At 43.2% G+C, this 13,908-nt stretch overlaps 2 protein-coding genes across 9 annotated transcripts in view; one reads left to right on the top strand and one right to left on the bottom strand.

Moving 5' to 3' along the window:
• Positions 1-13,908, top strand: part of IFT140 (intraflagellar transport 140) — a 236,216-nt gene that overhangs the window by 155,761 nt on the left and 66,547 nt on the right. The window lies entirely within an intron of this gene.
• TMEM204 (transmembrane protein 204) overlaps positions 3,311-13,908 on the bottom strand; it is a 40,828-nt gene continuing 30,230 nt past the window's right edge. For both annotated transcript variants that reach the window (XM_074965786.1, XM_074965787.1), the window contains one exon: positions 3,311-4,991. In XM_074965786.1, the coding sequence (XP_074821887.1) occupies positions 4,747-4,991 (245 nt within the window). In that variant the 3' untranslated portion in view covers positions 3,311-4,746. The remainder of the gene's footprint in view (positions 4,992-13,908) is intronic.

Here is a 13,908-nt window from a genome sequence, read left to right as displayed (position 1 = left end):
GGAGGGCTGAGAAGCAGGCGGCAGCTTCGCGCTCAGGCCCAGGGTGGTGGAGGTGAGCTGGGCAGGGAGCGGTTCCCCTGCGCGCCCCCCGGTTTACCTGCTGCAGTGTGGACGGCTCTCCTCACGCCCCCCGCCCCAGCTCACCTGCGCATCCCTGGGCCTGAGCAGGAAGCTGGCGGCCTGCTTCTCAGCCTGCCCCAGCTTCCCACGTGAACAGCTGATTTGCAGGAAGCCTGGTGGGGCAGAGAAGCAGAGCGGGGCGGTGCATTCAGGGGAGGAGGCGGAGGTGGAATGGAGGTGAGCTGAGGCTGGGGCTGGGGGTGGGGCAGGGAGCTGCCGGTGGGTGCTCTGCACCCACCAAATTTTCCCCTTGGGTGCTCCAGGGCTGGAGCACCCATGGAGTCGGTGCCTAAGGCGCCACTTTTGGCCAGTTGTTAAATTTAGAAGTGTATGTCAGGAGTAACATCACTGAATTCAGAGGAAAATGGGGCTTGTGGTTAAAGCATTAGACTGGGACTAAAGCAATGTGGTTTTAATTTCTGGCTGCCACTGCCTTCCTGTGTGCCATTATTATTATTATTATTAATAACAAAAATGCCTTTAAATAAAGCCTTAAAGGCAAAAGTAACAATGACCTAACAAACACCAAAGTCAGCAGAGAATCAAAAGCAATCCAAAAGGGTACTACAAAAAGGAGAGATTTAAGCTATTAAGTATCTATTTTTTAAAAATCTGTATTGTAAACCTAGTTGATTACAATTTTAGGGTCCCATGTGGCATTCTGTGCACACCAAACAATTCCCATCAACTTCAATGGGAGTTTTGCGTGCACAAAGAATACTGGCTGGGGTCTTTACAAGGTTTTCTTCATAGATCAACTTAGAGGTGAAACAGTTATTCTGATGAAGTCAGCATTCTGAGTGTACTGATCACTATGCAAAAAGTCCACTGCAGGCTAGATCTCAAAATGTTTAGGGGAATAAAGTGATTGTCATTTTGTACCCCAAATGAGAGAGAAGACTGGAAATTAAAATAAAGACATAGCTTGAATTATCTTAACTATGGGTTTGTCTGCATGGCTCCACCATGCAGACTATGAGGGTGTGAGCTGCAGAACACCCTAAAGTATTGGGCTATAACTGCGGTCAAAAAACAATAAAGAAAAGACTCATTCTAGGGGCGTAGAATGTCTGCACCCTTATGGATGGATGCGATGCACAAAGGCCTGAGAGAAGAACAGCTCCTGTTTCCAGAGCCTTTGCACTGTTTCTGAAGGGTGCGGGAAATACGGTTCTGTATTGTAGTTCTTGTTATCTTTGGGGGTGGGGCGAGTGTTTGTACCATATTGACTATCGGGCTGTTCTGGTACCATCCTTCTAGAATGTGTTTGTATGAGTGTCCTGTGCCTAGCCTTTCTTAGGAATGTGTGTGTTTTTTTTGCAATACCAGCCCTGTTCTTGCCAGGTTCTGTGAGCTTGCAAGCAGGCAGAGCTTGACTTCGGCTAACTTGGCTACTTTGCTCTATATCAGCAAAGCTTGACAGCTACTTTTTGTTCAGGCCGCAGGCCTCGCACCAAGTCTTGGATACAAGGGCTTATGTCTCAGGCTCCTTTCCTACTGTAGGTAGATGTATTCAATAAACCATAATATCATCTAACCTGAATCATGATTCATTACAAAATGGACATTATGAAAATATTAATGTGTGTGCTGAAAGATGCAGTTCAGGCATTTGGTACAGCTGCACAAATCAGGACTTAACTAAACATCTACATTTCTTGGTCTGTTGAAAACACTTGGCCTCTGGTCTTGGGCCTTTCAGTGCACCTGATGGATTCAGATGTCCGGGGTAAATGCACACCTTGTGACTTGTTGTCACAATGCACCACTGATGAAAATAATTGGTTTTCAAATGTCTCAGAAGGATAGCCATCACTTTTCAAGGTCAGATTTGCAAATAAAACATTCTGACCATGTGGATTCTCTTTTGTTAAACAGCCAAAACATGATTGATAATGATTGGTCTTATTATTTGCCATTCAAATACAAAGTACATCATATACAGGGAATTGAACATTTTCCACTTTATTTATACATTTAAAATAAACACAGTAATACCAAGTATTACAATGTTACTGACCACATAGGTGACTTTTAAATTTTAATGTACATATTATAATATAGATATTGCAATATTAGCTGAAATAATATGTCTTAAATATTCCAATACTTTATTTTTAAAAACTGTAAATATAGCACAATTATTTTTAGAAAATGCCTTGCTTTTCTGTAAAATAAGTCAGGGAAATGGAAACAAACTTCAGCTGGTTTTTATAAACTGGTGTAAGAAAAAACTTCTTATCAGCTTTATAGAACTCTGCTCTGATTGTCTAGAGCAATGCACTGTGGGGGGCTGAATTCTAGAAGTCCTTGGTTCTAGAGCATCAAGCTCTGTAGAGCGCTACTGACTTTGGGCATCGTGCAGAGTGGCAACTGGGGCTGCATTCCTTATTACGTGAAATTTTGGGTGCAGAACAGAATTTAAGAGCCACTTGATCATTTTTTAACAAAGTGAAGCAAAATATAAAGGAGACAGTGACAAAGATGAAAAGCAGAGAATTCAGCTGGGAGCAGCAGAACAGCCTCAGAGAGAGATTTTATAATGTTCGCAGCTCATAGTCATTCAGTCTTATCAGTGAGTATGCTCAAGGTAACATCTTCTACTGAAAGTTTTAAAAAAACATTTCTCATTGCTGCTTGTCCTTTTCTAACTCTTGTATTTAGGGACTTCTGCAGTGTAGTTTTTGGCTTGTTGGTTTGTTGCCTGATACTACATGCACATTGTTGACGTGAGCCATCATGCTGTATAGCACAGAGGTGGGCAAACTACGGCCCATGGGCCACATCCGGCCCATGGGACCCTCCTGCCCGGCCCCTGAGCTCCTGGCCCGGGAGGCTAGTCCCCGACCCCTCCCCTGCTGTTTCCCCTCCCCCGCAGCCTCAGCGTGCCGTGCCGCCGGCGCAATGCTCTGGGCAGCCAGGCAGCACAGTTGCAGAGTTGCGGCCTGACCTGGTGCTCTGGGTGATGTGGCTGTAGCACCGCCAGTCACTGGTGCACCAGGCAGTGTGGTAAAAGGGCAGGGAGCGGGGGGGTTGGATAGAGGGCAGGGGAGTTGGGGGGGGATGGTCAGGGGTCGGGGTGGTCAGAGGGCAGGAGACAGGGGGGTTGGATGGGGCAGGGGTCCTGGGGGGACAGTCAGGAATGGGGGGGGGTTGGATTTGGCGGCAGGGGTCAGTCAGGGGTGGGGGGTCCGGGGGTGGGCAGGGGACAGAGAACAGGGAGGGTTGGAGGGGCAGGAGTCCCGGGGGAGCCATCAGGGGGCAAGAAGCAGGGGGATTGGATAGGAGGCGGGTGCTGGGCCAAGCCATGCCTGGCTGTTTGGGGAGACACAGCCTCCCCTAACTGGCCCGCCATACAATTTTGGAAACTCAATGTGGCCCTCAGGCCAAAAAGTTTGCCCACCCCTGTGTATAGCATCACACTTATGCAGTAGAGGTCTGATCTTGCAAGGTGCTGAATACCTTCAACTCTCACCAATTTATTTGGCACTGAGAGGTCTGACCTGCAAGAATCAATTCTTAAATGCCTAGTTCTCAAATTTGGGTGCTCTGATTTGCATTTGTGTGGTGATTATGCTCCCAAGTATCTGCTTTAGGTGCGTATGTGCAGAATGAACATGCTGACTTAGGCACCCAAGTTTGAAAATTGCATGCCCAGTCTGCACACTTTCTGGGAAAAGATAATTTAGGATATTCATTCATAGAAGCCATTTCTAACAAAATAAGTTAATAGTATATTTGGGGTATGGGAAGGTCACGGTAAAAGCTCTTCTCATAGATATTAACCCCCAGTGTAAACAATGGAGTGCACTTTCAGCACAGTGTGTAGGGAGTTCTAGCTGTGTACCTCTCTTTCATGTTAATGGCACCTCTAGCTGCCTGCAAAATTAACTTAAACACTCCCAAAGCCTCTATTTTTAAGGACAAAACAGTGTCTGAAAACACACCCTAAGTTTTTGGATTCCCATATATTTACAAATATAATTTAGAATTATATTACTTGCTTCTGGGGTAATAGATTGTGTTCTATGCTTCAATGTGGAAGAAATGTTACAGCGAAGTTAGATGTTCCTAAAAATTGGGTATGTGATGCTCACCTTAAAGGAAACATTACCTAAGCTTAAACTATGCTGTTGTAAATTTTGACACCCATGAAAAATTTCCTGTCTGTCAGACTGTCTGTCTGTTGGGTCCAAAGGAGGATTGTGAACACAGCTGAGCCCTTGAGCTTGTTGCATTGTCATTAGGGAGCAGGATAACTTCATTCAAAATAAGGGAAGACTTTAAAGTAGTAGGTTGCCCTTTTCCCATTTTCAGTACCCTCACCACACTCACTCTGTCTCTGCCACAGTTGAAAACTCCTGGCATATGGTGTAAAGTCCTAATATTTTTCCATTGTACAGTAGAGGAAGAGGGGTGGTGTATAATATATATATATAATTATGTGTATTATACATATAGGTAGATAGATAGATAGAGCCCATTCACATAATAATTGAGGGCCTCTTTTCAGCTTGAGCTTTGTGATGTCCTTCAACACTTAATTTTAAATTACAGTGTATACTTATAGAAAACAATTCCAATGCAAGTCTCCTCAGAGGACTCTCCCATTTCAAGCACATGCTCTCAGCATGGTGACTCAACATAGTCATTCTCCAGTCCCCTGCGGAAATGAGCAGTCAGAGTGCGGCTAATGACAATAACCCGAGGTGCCATGCAGTCCTCCCGCCTGTGAAGGATGTTCCATATGAGGATGGCGGCTGCCAGCGTGGCCAGGAGGCAGGCCCCAATGTTCAGGTAGCAAGACCAGGACAGGTTGGTGTAGGGCCCTATACGGTAGAAAGTCACCAATCCAATGACCAGAACAAAACCTGCAAGCAGAGTGAGAGAGAGACACTTCAAAATGGGTACTTCTCTTGAATTTCTCTAGCACATTTCATCCCAAAGGATGCCACAGTGCTTCAGAAATTATACACAGGGATCACTTTACCCAAAAACATGCAGCCTCTCTGGAATGAAACCCAGGAGGTTTCTAACAGAGCATAGAAACACTATACAACAGTTTAGGACAGAAAAAGATAAATTACCTAGATGAAACTACAAGAAAAATTTAGGAAAATGGAAAGTAATATTCAAGCTTGATTGGGCCAGGTTTCTGGCGTTAACACATCTAAACTTATTAAATGTGGTATCTGAGGCGCTGCCTTTCTAATGTGGTGGTGGGTGCTTGACGCCCCTGGCTCTGCCACAGGCCCCGCCCCTGCTCCACCGCTTCCCCCAATCCTTCACCCCTGCCCTGCTTCTTCCTGCCCCGTTGTGTCCCTTTCCCCAAGCGTGCCTGGCCCTTGCTCCTCCCCAGTACCTCCTGTATACCATGAAACAGCTGATCTGCAGTGGGTGGGAGGCACTGGGAGGAAGGGGTATGTGCTGATTGGAGGGGCCACCGGCGGGTAGGAGGTGTTGTGGGGAGGTGGGGCACTGGCTGCCAGTGGGTGCTCAGCGGGTGCTCAGCACCCACCATTTTTTTCATGGAGTTGGCGCCTATGTGTGCCATGGATTCTTTAACATCCATATGGTCAGAACCTTGTTGTATACCTTGACCAAAAGACTGAGTACCTGGATTGCACCCTCCACATCAGGCCTATTTCTTTCCATGCTGATTTAAAATATCCTGTGCCCCACTGATCCTCTTTTGTATGCTCTTCAGTACTCATGTCTCAGTGACACTATTGGTGACCAAGGCCTATGATTTTTCATGCCTCCTTTCCTACTCTTCCTGCCAGTGCAGCAAGTTGGTATATTGATTAAAGATATGTATAAAGCAGCCTCCATCATTCAGAACACTACATTAATTCAGAAATACATTTTTAAAAGTATTTAAAAGAAACCACGCATATAAAATATAAGTAGATAGAGAAGGTACATAATAGAAAGAATAAAAAATATACTGTAGAGAAAGGGAGATGGAGAATATATGAGTAGGGGGACCCCACCATCATGGTGGTAATTAAATTTCTGAAAATGTTTTCAGGTTAAAAGCCAGGAGGGAGGAATATCGAGGGAGAGCAAGGTCCAGCGCCAGTGACAACCAAAGCAAAGTCTTTGGCTATGTCTACACTAGCAAACTTACAGCGGCACAGCTGTACTGATGCAGCTGCACTGCTGTAAGATCGCTCGTGTAGCCGCGCTATGCCGATGGGAGAGAGGTATCCTGTCAACATAATAAAAACACCTAAACGAGCAGTGGTAGCTATGTCGGCAGGAGAAGCTGTCCCAGCGACATAGTGCTGTGCACATGACTGCTTATGCAGGCAAAAAGTATATTGATCAGGGAGTGTTTTGTTCACACCCCTGAGTGACATAAGTTTTGCCAACATAAGTGGTTGTGGTAGTCACCTGGTAACCTAAAAGACAATGATAAAACACTTTGCACTTCTCTAATGCTTTCCATTCAAAGATCTCAAAGTGCTTTACATACAGTAAAGAGTGAAATTCTCACCACACCTCCTATAAGGCACCATAAATAGTAAATAATATTCTTCTCAATTCAGACTGAGGAAATTGACAGGTGAAGTGATTTATCTAGTCATACAAGAAATCTGTAGAGGAGTAAAGGATAGGACTCAAATCTTGTGGCTCCCAGTCTTATGTGTTAACAAGACTGCCCTTCCTGAAGGATGCATCAATAATGCAAAATTGCTTTACAGCCCTCTATGCTTCCCTTCCTCTCCTCCCATTTAAAGCTAGTTATCAACTTTTAAGAGAGGTAATTTATAGATCTGATTAGTTTGACAAGAACTTATACAAAGAGGCAAATATGTCTTGCTTACTAAGTAAAACAGAGCTTCCTCTTCTCTCAAACACTTCCTTCACCACCACCATAACAGAAGAAACTAACATGGACAAAAGGGCCCCATAATGGAGGAAGACTGAAATAAGCAAAGGTCAATAAACAGCCAAAGAGGGATCTACAGATACCATCTCACTAAGTTCATGGGCAAGGACAAGTCATGCATGAGCCAGTCTTTCCTAAGTTTCCAGTATCTGTACGCTATCTTTCTGTATTAGCAGCATTGCTTGGAAACAGTGTTATCACAGAAGGTCTGCCTTTTTATAGTATATAAAGTCATCCTAGCAGTGACTGGAGACGCCATCACTAGATCCAGATCCCTCACAGGGAGCACTAGTTGGGAGTATATCTCCCAGTGTTAGAAAGTAGTGGGCAACAGCTCTTAAGGTTTTCACTGGGCAAATAAGTTTTATTTTCTTTGAAGAGTTTCAGACACTAATTTATCTCTGATGCAACTCCACTGAAGTCAGTGGAGTTATATGGAGCATGGATTTGGCCCCATATGTTTTTAGAGCTTTTAAATAGGTATTTTTTCAAATCGATCTGCTTCTAGGTGGTGCAGCCCCAGTTTGTCCTTGTTTTTTGTCCTTGCACAATCACTTCTGTGAAATTCTCTGCTCACTTAGCTCCACTTTTAACTTAAAACACCGTGCAGACTGTGGGGGTGTGAATTGCAATGTTGCACAGTAACTATCTCATGTAGACCCTGCTGTTGGTAGTCCATCGCTGACGATGGTGATATTGTCGCAGTTCTCATCTATGCCTACGTATATGACTCCGAAGTCCGAACCCTGATGCACAGAGTTGGCCACACTGAGGGCATTAGAAATCTGTATTTATGATGTTTGATGATGCAGCTGTGTGGCACTTTTCACGTGCAGCCTGGAGATGAATTTGTTGATCCTGCGCAAACCTGTTACGTGCTGATCTTGTCCGAGACCACCAGTGAGTCCTATTCTGAGCCACTTGATCAAATTCTTCGGAATTGTTGCCAGCCCACTGGAGACTGCTCTTCAGATTATTTTTTACTCCTAGGGGAATTCTGTGCCAAAAATTAAAAATTCTGCAACAAAAAATTAAAAATTCTGCGCACAATATTTTAAAATTCTGCATATTTTATTTGTCAAAATAACACAATATAATCATACCAGTTTCAATTATTTTTGGTCATTTATTTCAAAATACCTGTCAGCAAGTATGTACGTAACGATACAGACAACAAAAAAGATTCAGAAATTTTTTTTGACAAATAGATTCCTTACTAGGCATACTAATACAGAACTCTGAGTAAATAATTCATTGAAACTACAATACAGAACCGTATTTCCCGCACCCTTCAGAAACAGTGCAAAGGCTCTGGAAACAGGAGCTGTTCTTCTCTCAGGCCTTTGTGCATCGCATCCATCCATAAGGGTGCAGACATTCTACGCCCCTAGAATGAGTCTTTTCTTTATTGTTTTTTGACCGCAGTTATAGCCCAATACTTTAGGGTGTTCTGCAGCTCACACCCTCATAGTCTGCATGGTGGAGCCATGCAGACAAACCCATAGTTAAGATAATTCAAGCTATGTCTTTATTTTAATTTCCAGTCTTCTCTCTCATTTGGGGTACAAAATGACAATCACTTTATTCCCCTAAACATTTTGAGATCTAGCCTGCAGTGGACTTTTTGCATAGTGATCAGTACACTCAGAATGCTGACTTCATCAGAATAACTGTTTCACCTCTAAGTTGATCTATGAAGAAAACCTTGTAAAGACCCCAGCCAGTATTCTTTGTGCACGCAAAACTCCCATTGAAGTTGATGGGAATTGTTTGGTGTGCACAGAATGCCACATGGGACCCTAAAATTGTAATCAACTAGGTTTACAATACAGATTTTTAAAAAATAGATACTTAATAGCTTAAATCTCTCCTTTTTGTAGTACCCTTTTGGATTGCTTTTGATTCTCTGCTGACTTTGGTGTTTGTTAGGTCATTGTTACTTTTGCCTTTAAGGCTTTATTTAAAGGCATTTTTGTTATTAATAATAATAATAATAATGGCACACAGGAAGGCAGTGGCAGCCAGAAATTAAAACCACATTGCTTTAGTCCCAGTCTAATGCTTTAACCACAAGCCCCATTTTCCTCTGAATTCAGTGATGTTACTCCTGACATATACTGGTGTGAGGAAGGAAAATCAGGTCCATTATTATTTGTGGAACGCATGCCTCTTTTTTTTTTAAACTGACCTCTTAGAAGTTGATTTCCCTGTAAAATGGAGATGATAATTCTTCCTTTTTCCCACCCTTTGTCATGTCTATTAAAACTGTAAACACTTTTGGGGGGAGGGACTGTCTCTTAGTATGAGTTTATACAGTTCTAGCTTAATTGCGATCTGATCTCAGTTGGGGCCTGTACACACTACTGTAATACATATAAATAATTATGATAATTTGCTGTTCTACAGCATTTTTCATTTACAGAGTGCAAAACGCTTTACAACGGAGGGTAAATATCACTTCACCCATTTTAAAGGTGGGAAGCTGATGCAAAGTGTGATCATTTGCCCTTTCAGTGGCAGAGCTGGGGATGGAAAAAAGGGCACTGGACTAGGAATCAGGAGACCCATTTGCTCATCTATGTGTTAACTTTGTGCATTTGATAGAAGTTTGTGTACAATAAGTTTTCTTTGTGCAATCAGATTCTCCTGCTGTTTGTGAGGATTTTTCACATGAGATCAAAAAACGTAAAGAAAAATAGGAAAATGTGATGTAAAATCACAAAAATCATCAGGGGGACTCCGTGGCTTGCATAAGACCTGGGATTACTTTAACTGATGTTTTTGAGCTAGACTAGAATTCAGTTTGTTGGTGTCCCTTTTAAGTAGGAAGAACGTTGGGCCTAAACTACTTGATAGTGTGTCTTTATAATTAAATAAAAAGTACCATTATATATGTTTATAATACTAAAGGCCAGATTCTGTGGGTGGGGGCACATTGGTTCAGGAAGCCCTTTCCGTTCCTTTCACGCCTGCACAGGGCTAACCAGAACCTGGTGCTTATGCTTGCCTAGATGCTATTGGGCATGCGAAGGCAGGGCCATGGTCTAACCAATCCAACAGATGAATTGTGCTGGCACCAGGAAATATATGCTCGATGCGGCTCCTCAAAGGTTCCACCACATGGTTCCCTTAGTAACCCTGGATGCTTCCAGGAACTGCCACTCATGTAATACACCTCCTGCTGCTGCTGTAATGCCCTCTCTTTAATAGGCAGCAGGTTTAAAACGAACAAAAGGAAGTATTTCTTCACACAACGCATAGTCAGCCTGTGGAACTCTTTGCCAAAGGATGTTGTGAAGTCCAAGGCTATGGCAGGATTAAAAAAATAACTAGATAAACTCATGGAGGATATGTCCATCAATGGCTATTAGCCAAGATGGGCAAGGATGGTGTCCCTAGCCTCTGTTTGCCAGAAGCTGGGAATGGGCGACAGGATAGATCGCTTGATGTTTACCTTTTCTGTTCTTTCTCTCTGAAGCATCTGGCATTGGCCACTGTCAGAAGACAGGATACTGGGCTAGATAGACCTTTGATCTGACCCAGTATGGCCATTCTTATGTTCTCTCTCCTCCTTACCTGGCTGTGGCTTCTAAAATTGTGGTAGAACCTTGCACGTTTACAGTACTATACACACTGTAGCAGTAACTGTTTTTCAGCGATTTAAATACTTCATTGTAAGACTGAAAACACTACTCCAAAGTGAATCAAGAAGAAAACACAGTTAACTGTATTGTGCTAAGCGCCTCTAAATATGCTTGCATCTGCAATAGGAAGTAGTGCACCATGGTATATCATCTGTCTCGCCCAATTTATAAATATGAAGGAGGCATTAGTGCAATAAATTCTGCTACTCCTGATGTAGCCATTTTGCTTGATCAACTTCAGGTGAAATTGTAGTTGCTGCTCTACACCAGCCACACAAAAGAAGAAGAAGAAGAAGATCTATCTTGCAAGCTTTTTTCCTTTCTATGCAAAGGATGCATAGATTATGAGTTGCCTGTTTTGCCGATATGTCACAAGGCAACATACTGTAAAAGTTAAGGTTCATAAGTCAACCAACAGTTTCACCCAGCGAATGTGTGACAGACTTTGAAATGCTGATTACAGATCAAGGCCACAAAAGACAATGAGTACCCTGAAAGTATAAGAATTATCCTGGCATCTATCTCCAACACTGTTTTGGTGCCTTGTAATAAGTGAATCACTGAGTTGTCTGGCTGGTCTTAATAATTTTTTCCTTGAATAGATATTGCACAGAGTTGGTGATGATGGGCTTGATACAAGGACCATTGAAGTCAGTAGTAGTCTTTCCATTGCCTTCAGTAGGTTTTAGATCATTACTTATAAGGGCAGCAATAACCTGCCTCTACTGTAACTTTAGATGAAATATATCACAATAAATAATTCTAGTCTGAGTATAGCAGCTGCATAACTTCCAATCATTGCATTGTGTGTAGTGGCTTCTTCAGTATGCCAGTATAGATTTACTGGTATCTATGGTACTGTTATGTCTAATGTGTGGAAATACGGTGTGATTAGCACAAACCTGTGGGGGAAAAAACCTATAGGTTTACTGGTGTTTGTGAGTGCTGCATTCACCCAGACACACACTTCGTCTTGTGCCTTGATCAGTTACACACAGGAAAGTGGCAATAGTCTGTGTACATTGTTTTATGGCACATCAGAAAGGTAAAGAAATGCCTTAAGTGTATTTCCCACTATGTAAACTTACTTCCAAACCCAAATCTATATTATTATATTACCTGTCATTTTTTCTTCTATCTTTGAGATCACTTAGGGCAAGTTACAATACTAAATGGGTATGCAGCTCTGGGCTAGACCAGGAGTCTTTGTGAGCACCTCTGTTCCATTTTGTGGAGTGATTATTTATCAGGAAAAAGACTAAGGCTTCCTCACAGTGCCTAAAATAAAACTATTTTGGTTAGCAAGACTGTTTCCCTTCACAGGCCCTTTGCCTGAACCCTAGTTCAGACCAGCAGCCAATCACATGACAGCCTTTTCTCTTCTCGCAGTTTCATGCCAGGTTCTGAATGGGAGGGAGTCTGGAGACGGGGAGCTCAGAAAATAATTCTTACTTGGCAGAGAGCATAAGTGAGTCATAGGAGCTATTGAAGAGTAAAAACTCCCTGGTCAGTACAGTCTGCCACAGGCTAAACAGGGACTGACATTTAAGAGCAGAGAAAAGTGTGATGCAGAAGGAAGAGCGAGGAATATTATTGGAGAGAGATATTACAGTTCACTGTTTCTAACTTCTGTGAATTAGTTTAGGGTGAGTGAGTTGAGAGAGCTCTAAAATCAAATTTTTATGGTAAGTATTTGACAGGATGAGTTACAGCATCCTCAATCAACAGTAATAGTGGCCAAGATAACCAGAAAGTGATGTTCGGCTTACCAACGTGGGAGTTCAGCAACAGAAGTGTGAAGAGAGAAAAAGGCTTATCCACAGATACTGTAGCGCATACTAGGAGGTTTCATTGTCACCGTACAGAAGTCAAGACTTCTTTGTACTGCAGTGAATGCTACTATTCCAAAGATTAGATATTTCTTGAAGCAAAGAGCTCCATAGTTTATTGGAGCCGCTTCATCCTGCACACTGCATATGTCTTGTTTGCTTGTTATTACACCAATGAAAATGTAAAAACCAAGATTTGGCTGAAACATCTGGTATGTCTCTTCACTAAATCACAGTGCGAAATTCATCATGCTCACCTTGTAGCAGCCTAGCCCTCGGGGAAGGTATTCACTCTTGGGGGAAGTTAGGCTTTTTTCCTGGGGAAAGACAGCTTTGCATTCTGCTGGGCCTCTACTGGAGCATCATATCTGTGGGAAAGGCTATTCTGTAATCATTTGCTGAGGGAGGTGCTGAGGGAGTTGGCTGACGTGATTGCAGAGCCATTGGACATTATCTTTGAAAATTCGTGGCGATTTGGGGAGGTCCTGGATGATTAGAAAAAGGCAAATATAGTACCCATATTTTAAAAGGGAAGAAAGAGAACCCGGGGAACTACAGGCCGGTCAGCCTCATTTCAGTCCCCAGCAAAATCATGGAGCAGGTCCTCAAGGAATCCATTTTGAAGCACTTGGAGGAGAGGAAGGTGATCAGGAACAGTCAACATGGATTCACCAACGGCAAGTCATGCCTGAACAACCGGATTGCCTTCTGTGATGAGATAACTGGCACTGTGGATGTGGGGTAAGTGGTGGATGTGATATATCTTGACTATAGCAAAGCTTTTGATACGGTCTCCCACAGTATTCTTGTCAGCAAGTTAAAAAAGTATAGATTGGATGAATGGACTATAGGGTGGATAGAAAGGTGGATAGATTGTCAGGCTCAATGGGTAGTGATAAACAGCTCGATGTCTAGTTGGCAGCCAGTATCAAGCGGAGTGCCCCAGGGGTCGGTCCTGGAACCAGTTTTGTTCAACATCTTTATCAATGATCTGGATGATGGGATTAATTACACCCTCAGCAAGTTCGCAGATGACACTAAGCTGAGGGGAGAGGTAGATACACTGGAGAGTAGGGATAGGGTCCAGAGTGACCTAGACAAATTGGAGGATTGGGCCAAAAGAAATCTGATGAGGTTTAACAAGGACAAATGCAGAGTCGTGCACTTAGTAAGGAAGACTCCCATGCACCGCTACAGGCTGTGAACCGACTGGCTAAGCAGCAGTTCTGCAGAAAAGGACCTGGGGATTACAGTGGTCAAGAAGCTGGATATGAGTCAGCAGTGTGCCCTCGTTGCCGAAAAGGCCAACAGCATATTGGGCTGTATTAGTAGGAGCATTCCCAGCAGATCGAGGGAAGTGATTATTCCCCTCTATTCGGCACTGGTGAGGCCACATCTGGAGTATTGCATCCAGTTTTGG

Source organism: Natator depressus, chromosome 10 (assembly GCF_965152275.1).
Source record: "Natator depressus isolate rNatDep1 chromosome 10, rNatDep2.hap1, whole genome shotgun sequence".
In the NCBI taxonomy this organism is placed as follows: domain Eukaryota; kingdom Metazoa; phylum Chordata; order Testudines; family Cheloniidae; genus Natator; species Natator depressus.
This window is presented reverse-complemented; position numbering and strand designations above follow the sequence as displayed.